General features: G+C 44.5%; 1 protein-coding gene across 7 annotated transcripts in view; it reads left to right on the top strand.

Annotated features, from left to right (window-relative positions):
* TRPC3 (transient receptor potential cation channel subfamily C member 3) overlaps positions 1 to 12,456 on the top strand; it is a 73,558-nt gene that overhangs the window by 51,549 nt on the left and 9,553 nt on the right. For 4 of the 7 annotated variants that reach the window (XM_084885215.1, XM_084885211.1, XM_084885212.1 and 1 more), the window contains exons 8-10: positions 2,866 to 3,061; positions 4,306 to 4,515; positions 6,763 to 6,846. In XM_084885215.1, the coding sequence (XP_084741341.1) occupies positions 2,866 to 3,061; positions 4,306 to 4,515; positions 6,763 to 6,846 (490 nt within the window). Of the gene's footprint in view, positions 1 to 2,865; positions 3,062 to 4,305; positions 4,516 to 5,735; positions 5,784 to 6,762; positions 6,847 to 12,456 lie in introns of all 7 variants that reach the window. The other 3 variants (XM_084885216.1, XM_084885213.1, XM_084885210.1) reach the window with 2 other exon arrangements.

A 12,456-nucleotide genomic window follows, 5' to 3' on the forward strand; every position in this document is an offset into this window, starting at 1 on the left:
GCTCGGAAACCAGGCGGCCTGGCTGTCTGTCTGCCAGTGCAGCCTGCTGGCCTGCAGCCATGGCCTCTGGCCAAGTTAATGTGTTTCTGTGTTAGTTTAATTTTCCTAATATATATAAGGAGCTCAGTGTCGTCATAACGGAATGGGCGACCGGTCACCATGAAGTGCATGGAGCACCTCTCGGTCCCCAAGCTGTTCACCTTGACGGGAGGCTGGCGGTGGGGCAGGACGGGGACTGCTGAGTGGCGGTGGCGGGCTGCTTCACGGGGTTCCGTGAGCTTAGCAGAGCAGTCACCCAGGCGGCAGTGAGTTTCACGAAGCAGTCTCGGGGCAGGGAGTTTTGAGGAGCAGTTGTGGGTTCGGGGATCCTCGCGGAGCAGTGACAGGGCAGGGGAGTTTCGCGGAGCGTGCAGTGGTGAGCTTCGTGGGGAGGCAGCAAACTTCACGAAGCAATCGAGGGGCAGGGGGAGCCTCGCAGAGCATCCTGGGGCGGGGAGCTTCACATAGTGTCACAGGGTGGCAGAGGCCATGCGACAGAGGCCATCCTAGGCCTAGGGACCCTAACCATGCACAATTTCATGCTCACTGGGCCTCTAGTTTTAAAAATAAACACAAAAAGGTTTAAGGCAGGTTGTTGGTTATGTTGGTAATTTATAGAAAGCCTCTCACCCACAATGGAAGCTAGGACCCACTGGCACCCTCTCATCTCCCTGTCCCCTCTCCACCAGGTAGATTCACACAGTCAGAGAGAATGAAGAGGGGAGGGGGTTGTAAGGAGCAAGAGGAAGAAGGCTGTAAAATTAATGGCTGAACAAGGGGATTGTAGTTTTCTGTCTCCTAGCACCCGCACTGTGACAGCACATGGTCAAATGTTCTGTAAGAGAGTAGCTCTGTAGGAACAGGATTTTTATTCTGCCCCCACCCCCAGGGCCCAGCACAACTTCTAGAACATAATAGGTGCTCCAGCAATTAATTGATTGAATGAATGAATGAATGAGCTAGTACTAAAACCTATTGTTATTAAGAATCTGTTATAAGATATTTTAAAAAGTTTTCATAAATCTCTCTTTGGAAAAAGGTCTCATTTTTTTTTTTTTTTAAGAAAGAATTTTATTCACCTCCATATTGCTATTTGCAGTTTCCCAGAATAAGTTGTACAGAGTAACACAAATGCTATGGTCCAAATGAAATACAGAATTCATAACAGGAGGATATGTACCTCAGAAGAAAGGCGTCCCGTGTGCTCTGGGATAGCACTGCAGCAATGAAAACAAGCTCAGTGTCCAGGCAGGACTCGCTCTCGACCTCTCCTTTGTGATGGAAGTCTACATGTGTAGTTCTTCAAGGGTTATTCTTGTTGCTCACAGACCCGCAGTTACAGTTGGGTCATATGCTGAGACCAGCTATATTGAGCTGGCAAAGCCCATTTAAGAGTAAACTGGGCCTTCATCTTGGAGGTGAGGGGAGGCTATGTGCTAACTGCTGCATGGGACCAGGAGTCAGGAAGTAGATTATTTAAATTGAGGGAAAAGAAGAGGAATCTCTCCTTCTGTTGCCTCCTCTTCGTCTGCAGCCAAGCATACCTCCTGGCAGGTGCTAGTCCCTGTGACATGGCTCATGGGAGCAGTGTCAGCTGTGAAAGCCTGACCCCTCGCCTGAGACCGCAGCTCTGAGTGTCCCCCAGTTCCCAGGGGCAGGGGTTTCTGTCGGAGATTTTTTGCATAAACAAGAAGATAAGCGTTCGAATACCCCTCTTTTTTATTCAAATTGTAGACTATTTCACATTTGCTATTTCTTTCTTTTTTTACTTAAGAATATATCATTTTATATAGAAGCAGGAGGATAGATCTGTGTCAGTGTTTCCCCTATGAATGTACAGAACTGTTTACCCACGCCCTATGGGTGGGTGTCAGGGTGCTCTTTCTGCCCCACTGCCTCGCTGTAAGGAAGATGCCTGTGCATAGTTTTCTGGAAGTGGGCATATACTTTTTAATCCCGACCTTGTTCTACTTCAGAAAACCCGATTGAGATTCTAAACCACCTACAAGATCACACCCCAAACTTCTATCCTTCTAGGAGACAGGAATGGGCATTGTGGTAGAACTTCTTTCCCCCAAAAAAGTCTATTCTGGAGACTTTTTCCTGGATAACTTACAGAGTGGCTAGGCATCAACACAAAGTAACCACACACTCCTGAAAACCTGAGAATAACTTACGTTAAACATTATAGTAAAACTAGAGGCCCGGTGCACGAATCCAGGGCCCTCAGCCTCAGCCTAGTGGGGTCCTCAGTCTGGCCTGTGCCCTCTCACAATCTGGGACCCTCTGGGATCGGCTGAAATCGGCAGTCTGACATACCCCCAGGGATGTAGTAGTGTACAAAGTGACAGATGGCGGGGAGGAGCCCAAGTCGGGCCAGGTGCCTCACCAATCCGGTTCATCCTAGTCATCGTCCACCCCCCCCCCCCCCCCCACGCTGTGCCTGCCGGCAGCTGTGGCCGCTTGGTTGCGCTGCAGCTACAGCTGCAGCTGTGCTTGCTAGTCAAAAGTGCTGTGTCTGGCACCCATCAGTCAGCTAAGCGGTGCTCCACTGTGGAAGTGCACTGACCACCAGGGGACAATTCCTAAATTGAGTGTCTGCCCCCTGGTGGTCAGTGAGTGTCATAGCAATCAGTCGAATACTGAATGGTCGAATGGTCACTTAGGGTTTTATCTATATAGATAATTCCATTCTGGGGTTTATGATGGCATTTTATGATGACATTGACATTGGTACAGTGGCCAGACCCATACTTGTTTTTACTTCTGACTTTTTAACAGGGAAAACTGTTAGCTTGCTGACTGTGTGCCTCATTCTTTCGACAGTGTGGAAGAAAGCTTCAAGACTCTGTTTTGGTCCATATTCGGGTTGTCTGAAGTGACTTCAGTTGTGCTCAAATATGATCACAAGTTCATAGAGAATATTGGATACGTGCTTTATGGAATATACAATGTGACTATGGTGGTCGTTTTGCTCAACATGTTAATTGCTATGATTAACAGCTCATATCAAGAAATTGAGGTAAGCAGACTCCTACCCGTGGGTCTGTCCTTGCCGTTGTTCTAATAACACAGCACATCTGTGTCGTGCCCTGTGGGTGGTCCAGCTCCTGGAAGCGAGAGGTGGGGTGTGCCCAGGCCGTCCTCTGGGTTTTGCACCCCGATAGCCTCTGCCTTCCAGCATCTTCTAGGGGCACAGCGGGGCTCCCCACGGCTTTATCATCACTTTCAGGGTCTATTTCAGACATTTGAAATTGGCGGCTGGAGGAAGTGCTAGGCATTGGGAGGTTGCTCTCTCCCCATTAGCCAGCCAGCTGTGAAAGGTCCTGGAGGGGGATTACTAGGCATCTGGCAAACATTTATGATGTTCTTTATCCAGTTGGAACTTTTACTGTTGTGGAAATCATTTTACTTTGGGTTTTGGATTGAGCTGGTTGGAACCTTTCTTCACGGTTGTATGTTTTCTGTGTCCTCCGGTTTAGTGTTCAGTAGCTTCTTAGGGTTTTGCTGTTTGTTAAGTCCATTGAGTCTCTCTGTGTGCTTTATCGAGACACACAGATAGTGTTATTAAAGCCGAAGCGAGGCCCTTCACTTAGGAGAACTATGGTACTTTGCATTCCTGCTAGTCTAGCGAGTGTGAACCAAGGGAGCCAACTTCTTCCACTCCTCTCCATCATTTCTCCCAGTAGGATGGTCACACCCATCACCAGGGGGCAGCTCTCTGGACCAAAGGAGATAAAAAGCAGGAATAGGCCACTGAGGTCCTTGTGTGGCATTTGAGGACATATGGCAGACACATAAACAGCAAAGTGCAATTTCATCTGAGTACTGTTTTTCCCCCTTTGCCCTGGGGGTATAGTATGCTATATCTATAGCTTATTGGATGGGAGGGAGGGTGGCTAGAGAGTGGGGAACTATTGATGGATATACAGAATTGGCAGGGATAGAAGATAATCTTCCCATCCTTCCTTGACCCTGACTTTTTCTTGTGCTTTTCTTTGTGTCTTGGGTGGGAGTCAGGAATCCTTGTTAAGTTTCAGTGGATACACACAGAAGCACATGAAAGAGAAAAATAAAATTAAAAATGAGTATCAAGGAAGTTGATAGAATATTATGTAGAACAATAGAGATTATAAGCAAATAATTGTATATAAATCACATCTATTTCAAAAGCACAATTTAGGTTCATTGTAATACCCTGTAGAATCAATTACTAGAATTTTTAGTTTTTAAAATGAGTTCTGCCTTTTATATCTTGTGACACAGGATGACAGCGATGTCGAATGGAAGTTTGCTCGCTCAAAACTTTGGTTATCTTATTTTGATGATGGAAAAACATTACCTCCACCCTTCAGTCTAGTTCCCAGTCCAAAGTCATTTGTTTATTTCATCATGCGGATTGTTAACTTTTCCAAATGCAGAAGAAGGAGGCTCCAGAAAGATATAGAAATGGGACTGGGGAACTCAAAGTCCAGGGTAGGTATCCGACACTCCCCACGGCCTTACGGGGAATGTGGTGTCTTTCTCCTGGTCTTTCGATGTGTGTCCAATAATTTTTCTCTGTGAACTTAGAAGATGTCAAAAGTATTGTCCATTCCACAGTCTTTCATAGACAAATGATGAATACTTTCCTTATGAGTCATGAGGTCACATAATCTATGCCTTGCTTTGGGTCATAATTTCACGTAAGCTACCCGATTAAAATCAAACAAGAAATTCCTTAACTCGTTAAAAGTGAACAGAACACTTGGTTTCTTGCGTTCCATGTTTCTCAACTGTTCTTCCAAAGTTGAAGAGTTTTAACTGCACATTTTCCTAATGGTTGTATGGATGTTCAACACCACCATAGTCTTCTTGTTTATACAGAACCTTTATTGGGCTAAAGACTCCTTTTTCCTTCAATGTTATAAAATCGATGCAAGCTTAAGAGTGTCCTCAAGTATTAACCATAAATGCCCCTTTTAGAAATAATCAAGCATGGTGTATCCTTGAGTGGCCCCGGTCGAGTCAAACTCATCAACAGAGATGAGATTCATGATAACAGTTTATTACCATGAACTCAGTTTTCATAGACAGAATTGGCATAGGACACAGGAAGACATGGGCAGAACCGCAAATAATAGTGAGCAAGGCAGGTCGGAGGATAGGCGTGGGGGTAACATTTCTGCCTGAGGTTGTAAAAATGGCCTGTAGCTGGGAGCCGCAAGACAGTACTGTTATCTCCAGGAAATCCAGGCCTTGGATCCGACCTGGACCTGGTTCTCCCTGACTCTGGCCAACGGCTGGATTTGTGTGATTTCACTTCTCACCTTTGAAGACAGAGGTGCTTTCCAAATCTTGTAACCCCCTGGCAGCTCATTTTGTAAGAAGGTGGTCTTTTAAGCCTTCCTGGGTGTGGGCAGTTAAGGCCATGCGTCTCCAAGGCAGTGATGGATTGCAGCATCCCACGGTTTCAAACAGTACCCCGTGCATGCCCACCGAGAGCAGTTTACTGTCAGGAAGAGTGCCTGGGCGTCTGACCTGGGTTTGAGTTCCAGGCTTACGGCTTATTAGCGAGTCCCCTGGGTAAAGTGCTCTATTGCTCTGAGCCCTGAGTATCACACTGAAAGAGGCAGCTTTGTGGGGTTCTCGTGAGAATGACACGAAGCGGACAAAGTTCCGCCTCGACAAATAGCAGTGCCCTTCTTAATCCACAGTTTGCCAAGTGCTTTGCTGTACATTTGACCCTCATGCAGCACTGTGAGGTAGGTATGACTATTGTTCCCACTTTGTAGCTGAGACAGCTGAAGCCACTAAAGTCACTCACTTGTGCGAGGGCACGGTGCCGGCCTAGCGGGGCAGGTGTGGGACTGAAGGCAGCACCAGATGCCTTGCTCTTCCTGCTGTACCTGGCACCACCACTCACTGCTGCGCTCTGGCCTGGCTCCTGCCCACCTCCCTGCCAGCTGCACCTCCAGCTGCAGGGTGCTGCTCTCTTCAAGGGGCCAGCCACTACTTGCCATCTTGGGCAAATTCTGCTACTGCTGAAACTGACTTTGCTTCTCTGGGCATTTAGTAACTGAGGCTTTATTCTTTTTGAAGAAAGCCTCTCCAGGATGGGAGAGACTTACACTTCACACCCTAGCATTGTCTTTCTGTAGGCAGCAGATCCCAACTTCCTGCCTGATGGTGTCTTGGTGTAGAAGGGAAGATGCTAGCGGAGAGGGCATTCAGGTGCCAAGGCTACCTGGACCCTGCGGGGGGGGGGGGGAGGAAGGGGGGAGGCACGGTGTGCCCAGGACTGTGAGGGGCAGGCGTGCTCCCTGTGGGGTGCCGGCAGGAAGAGCAGCTGTCCTGGGGAGGCTGCTGAGAGAGGAGCCAGGCTCGGAGCAGGTAGAATCACTTCTGTGCAGCTTTGCCTTCTAGGCGCCCTGGATATATGTTGATAACGTGTACACGGTCCCCAGGATCAGGAATGCTTAGCGAGCCCATTTATAAAAGACTGTTTTCAATTAATCAGCTTGTGACAGTGCATGCTGCCAGCACGTCAGTGATGTGAGTATGTTGCTCCCATTAACTTTGACCTTCGGAGATATATTAAACCCCGTCTACACTCATCTTCCACAAAATGTCCCTCAGAAGTGCTGACTCCAGAAATATTATCAAGGAGAATAAAGTAGATTATATTTGTTATTTCCAAGTGAATGTATTCTAATTTACTAGGTTAATTGTATTTTTTCCTAGTTAAACCTCTTCACTCAGTCTAACTCCAGAGTTTTTGAATCACACAGTTTTAACAGCATTCTCAATCAGCCAACACGTTATCAGGTAAGCATTCATTAGACATTTCTCTTTATGTCTATAATTCTGTACTGTGTGTGTGTGTTTAGTGAGGAGAATTAGATCATCCAAATATGCTATGAGGATAGAATAGAACAAAGTAGGTTCAGTAACGGAGGGAATTTTATAATTCAGAGTCTAAGTTCTTCTTTATTATTTTTTTGGTTGAGGAGGAAGAGTGTTTTGCTATATTGAAAGCAAACTGTTGGCACAATTTCCAAAGGACACTTGTGCTTTGAGCTGGAGAAAGCAGGGAGACAGCATATTTGGAAAATAATCTCTGACTCGTTTCTGCAGGTTTTCCTTGCAGGCGATGCGTGTTTCAGGTGGCTTCTGAGGCTATACTGTTCCGTTTGTGCTACTTTATAATATGTTTTGCATTTTGACATTGGATGTGACATTTGAACAGTATTCTTAAACTCCCAACAGGTTATAGTTCTCTGTTTTCCATCTGGTTGACCACTTTTGATTATCCAGTTTTTAGATTTCTGATGTGTACAAGATTGGAAGAATGAGGAGCAAGGAGTTTTATAATATGTGGTGATGACAATCAATGATTATAGTTCTCTATACAGTTTTCTTGGAAGCAGTAAATTCTGCAAAATCGCATGGCACACTGATTCCCAAAGTCTGACTTTTTGATGGTTATATTATATTCCATTATATGGTTGACTTCATTTATCATTTTGGTGGAAAGGGAGTCTATGCCACTATGAGCTATTACAGCAAGCAACCTTGCATACATGGCATTTTAACTGTGCAGGTCTGTAGCATTGTCTGGCTAAAGAAAAGGTGCATTCTATAATTGTTCAACTATTAGCAAACTGACTTTGATGGAACGTGTACCAATTTACATTCTGAGAATGCCCGTTCTCCTTAATTTTCCAGCAGTGTGCTTGTCTCCAGTGATTCTTACCTTGCCCAGATGGGTGAAAATGGCATCACAGTGCAGTTTTGCTTTGCATTCTTTACCATAAATGAACTTGACCATCTCTTTACTTTTAGTGTTCAATAATATATGCTTAAGACCAAATATATTTTTGCCTTTCTTGATGGGCTTTTTCCTATATATTAAGAGGAATTCCTTTTTTTTTTTTTAAGAGAAAGTATGGTGGTTATAGGTTGGAATGAGGAAGATTTTTTTTTTAATGTATTTTATTCAGTTTTTACAGAGAGAAAGAGAGAGGGATAGAGAGTTAAAAACATCGATGAGAGAGAAACATCAATCAGCTGTCTCTTTCACAACCCCTACTGGGGATGTGCCCATAACCAAGGTACATGCCCTTGACCGGGATCGAACCTGGGACCTTTCAGTCCGCAGGCCGACGCTCTATTTGCTGAGCCAAACTGGTTTTGGCAAGAGGAATTCTTTTAAGAATCAATACATTCTTTTAAGAAAATCAGTCCATCGTCTGTGGTCTGAACTGAATTTCCCCTTACCCCCTTCCACCACCAGTGTGTTGCGTGACTCTTTAATGTTTATTAAATGTTTAATGTTTTTCCCAACACTTTTATCTTTGTGTAGTCAGTCAACTTTACAAATTTTTTATGACTTCAGGTATTGTGTTCTTTTTAGAAAGATCTTTCACCACATAAGAATTTTCTTTAACCTATATTTTTTTTAGTATTTTCGTGGTTTTAACTTTTTACCTGAAGATATTTGATCCACATAGAATATGTTTTGATGCAACATGTGAGGTGGGGATTCTAATTTATTTTTTTTCCAGATAATTATATTCTTGGGCATCTTTTCTACTGATTTAAAATACCACTTTTATTATTTACTAAATTATTATATCTATTTAGATAAATTTTTAGGCTTTCGATGCTGTAGATCCACATTATTTTAATTATTACAGTTTAAAACAAAATAAAACACATAAGATATAAACACCCTTATGTCCTTACTTTAGGACTCATATTTCGCATAATTTTTCCATTTTTTCTCCCTTGTTTATTTATTTGAACTTTAGAGTCAGCTTGTCCAATTTGCACAATATCCTGCTGATAATTCTTATTGTGATTGTGTTCATGGGAAAGAGTTGGAGGCCAGCGTGATTGGTTTTGGCTTATAGTTGGCCTTCGTTGTGTTTGGATGACCCAGATTTTTTTTTTTTTTCTTTTAAATCCAATAACTTGCTATTGATTGTTCTGTAGGTCTATCTGTGTGAATTTTTCTGGCACACAGGAAGGCCATTCAATTTGCACATTTAAGTCTTCTTTTATCTCCGAATAATTTTCTTGAATTATATCCTGAAATATGTTTTTGGGGTTCCTTCTTCAAAGATACCAATTAGATGCCCACTGAGTCTTCTTTGCCTGTCTTCCAGAGCTACCATTTTTCCCTCTATTCCTTTTGAATTTTCATCCATTTCTACTTTTGGCTTCTCTTTTATTCTCATACTGGAAGCCCAGTGCACGAAATTTGTGCACAGGGTGGTGGTGTCACTTCAGTGCAGCCTACAACCTCTCCAATCTGGGACCCCTTGAGGGATGTCTGACCGCCCGTTTAGGCCCAATCCCAGATCAGCCCAATCTTGGGCAGTCATACATCCCTTTCACAACCCAGGACTGCTGGTTCCCAACTGCCCTCCCCTGCAGGCCTGGTCCCACTAAACTGCCCTCTCCTGCTGGCCTGGTCCCCCTCAACTGTCCTCCTCTGCAGGCCTTTCCCCCCCAACTTTCTCCCCTGCAGGTCTGCCCCCCAAACTTCTCTCCCCTGCATGCCTGGTCCCCCCAACTACCCTCCCCTGCAGGCCTGGATCCCCCCCACCTGCCCTCCACTGCAGGCCTGGTCCCCCCAACTGCTCTCCCCTGCAGGCCTGGTTCCCCCAACTGCCCTCCCCTGCTGTCCTGGTCTCCCCCAACTTCCCTCCCTTGCAGGCCTGGGTCCCCCTCCGACTGCCCTCCTCTGCTGGCCTGGTCACCTCTAACTTCCCACAACTGCCCTCCCCTGCTGGCCATCTTATGGCAGCCATCTTATGTCCACATGGGGGTAGCCATCTTGTGTCTTGGTGTGATGATCAACTTACATATTACTCTTTTATTAGATAGGATTGTATTGTATCCTGCCTATCTTCATGTATGCTACTTCTACTATATCTTTCGTTTTTATGATAATTTTATTTTTTCCCTTCTTGAAAATTTTCAGCTTATCTGTCATCTCTGTCTCACTGAGTACTTCTGGTAAACATGGCTTTTCTCTATAATTTCTCCTTCAACCCAGTGGTCCAAGCTTCTGTAGAATTGATATCATGAAGTCAAGGGAAGCCCTTAGCCATGAATATATATTCTATTGATTTTTTACAGAGAGGAAGAGAGAGAAACATTGATCAGCTGCCTCCTGCACACCCCCTACTGGGGATGTGCCCACAACCAAGGTACATGCCTTTGAGCAGAATAGAACCTGGGACCCTTCAGTCTGTAGGCTGACACTCTATCCACTGAGTCAAACTGATTAGGGCATGACTGCTCTTAACATTGCCCCACACCCCCAGTCGACCTTTTGTAGGCTTTCTAATAAAAGGTAAGGATGCCTCTAAGCTCCATTAAAGAAGGAGCTTGTTTTTTCTGTTTATTTTTGTTGTTGTTGTTGCTTTTGAGTAATTTGGAAGAAGTAGAGAGATTCCCAAATTCACTGTCAAACTCAAGCTTCTTGTAGCTGAAAATTGTTATGCTTCTAAATGAGATTATCCTTGTTAAATGCCTGCTCCAGAACCCTCTACATTTCATATTTTCTAGGGAAAAGAATTCCCCGTGCCTGTGGTGTAATCTGTGCCTCCCAAAAAGTGATAGTAGAAAAAGAGGAACTCTGAGAAAGAAGTCTCAGTCAGCTCTGCAGACACCAACTAAACTTGACAGAAAGGACTTGATTATATTTAAATAAAATCTCTGTATTATGGACTCTATGAGTGATAGAAACAGTTGGTTATAGTTGTTATGGATTTCCATTTTACACAGTGTGATTATAATAGATGACTTACCTACGAAATTCCAGGTCTTAATCCGCTAGGCGGGGATTTTTCCTTTAAAGTGGTCACCTTTGGGAGACACTAATTCTAATGTTGTTGCCACAATTCAGAGCATTTTTGGAATATCTCTAAAGAATTAACTAACAGTGGAAATGGCTAACTTTGGCCGCTAGTTAGGGTTGCACATCATTTTGGAATTCACATGCATTATTTTTCCAACCTGAGCTAAGGGATGGACTGTTTCCAGGTCGAGTCACATGTGAGGAACCTGATTTCAAACAAACATGAGGTGTCTTCTTGCTTTATAGACAGTCTCAGACTTGGTGATGAGTATATTTAAGCTGTAAATATGAAAGTAGAAATTTTTGTGGAAAGCTGAAAACACATCTAATTTGGAAGGGGGAAATGTCAGCTTATAGCCATAGTTTCCCTGCAGCTTAAAGATGAAATGGAGATAATAGGCTTCCTGTTTTCCCTCAACGAGGGAGTTTAATCTGAGTGGCTTTGCCCAGGATGTTTCTAGGGAGCCTGGCTTTAAAAAAAAACAAAAAACATTTTCTTTTCCTATTATCATCCCTTCTGGCCAGAAATGTTAGTTTTCACAGACTTTTCCCAGCATGGTTTCAGATAACATAAATATTTTAGAGAGATTGTGCCAGGGAATGTAAACATCTTCATCTTTAATTTTTATCTTTATAAATAATACTAACAAGAGCTAACCTGTCCTTTTTTTAAAAAAAAATGTTTTTATTGATATTAGAGAGAGACAAGAAGGGAGAAGGAGAGGGAGAGGGAGAGAGAGAAGCATCAATGATGAGAATCATTGATCAGCTGCCTCCTGCATGACCCCTAATGGGGATCAAGCCTGCAACCTGGACATGTGCCCTGACCAGGGATTAAACCATAACCTCTTGGTTTATGGGTCAACGTGCAAGCACTGAGCCACGCCGGCTGGGTGAGCTGACCTTTTCTAAGCAGGAGCTGTTGCTTTTACATGCATTCAATTACTCAGTCTGCACACTTTATGGGTTGAGTTTATTACCCCCCCCCCCCCGCATTAAATAGATTAGGAAATGGAAGCTTCACCAGTTTAAGCAGCTTCTGTTCACTCAGCCGGGTATAGAAAAGCCTGCCTCTGGGACTAGCTGTGGTGTTGCCTGAATCCTTTCGTCATCACTCACTACCTGACTCACTACCAGTGACCACACTGCCATGTCCTCTGGGTGGCAGGCACCAGAGTGCTGCTCGGGTGCTGGCCACGAGGGGCAGGCGAAGGCTTGGAAGAGCCTGTGGGCTGCTTCCCCTCTGCGCAGCTCCCTGACCTAGAAATCTGGCTCTGACTGGACATGGATCCAATTGCCCCCCTTCCCATTGGGATAGCCGTTGTCTTGTTCCCGTTTAAAGACAGACTGTCCTTTCCCGCTGATGGGTATGACTGACTTCCACGCAACAGAGTGGAGATGTGTGCTTGACAGGTAATGAAAACACAGGCCAACCTCATGGCTGTTTCTCTTTTATACTGGATCTTTTTTTCTATCTGAGAGTTGCCGGGAGCAGGTCTGCTGGAATGGACATTTAGCAGGGACGGGATGCCTGGCTCCCTTTTGTTTAGGCAACCCTGATCTCT

The sequence above is a fragment of the Pipistrellus hanaki genome (assembly GCF_964339955.1).
Source record: "Pipistrellus hanaki genome assembly, chromosome: 5".
NCBI classification, from domain to species: domain Eukaryota; kingdom Metazoa; phylum Chordata; class Mammalia; order Chiroptera; family Vespertilionidae; genus Pipistrellus; species Pipistrellus hanaki.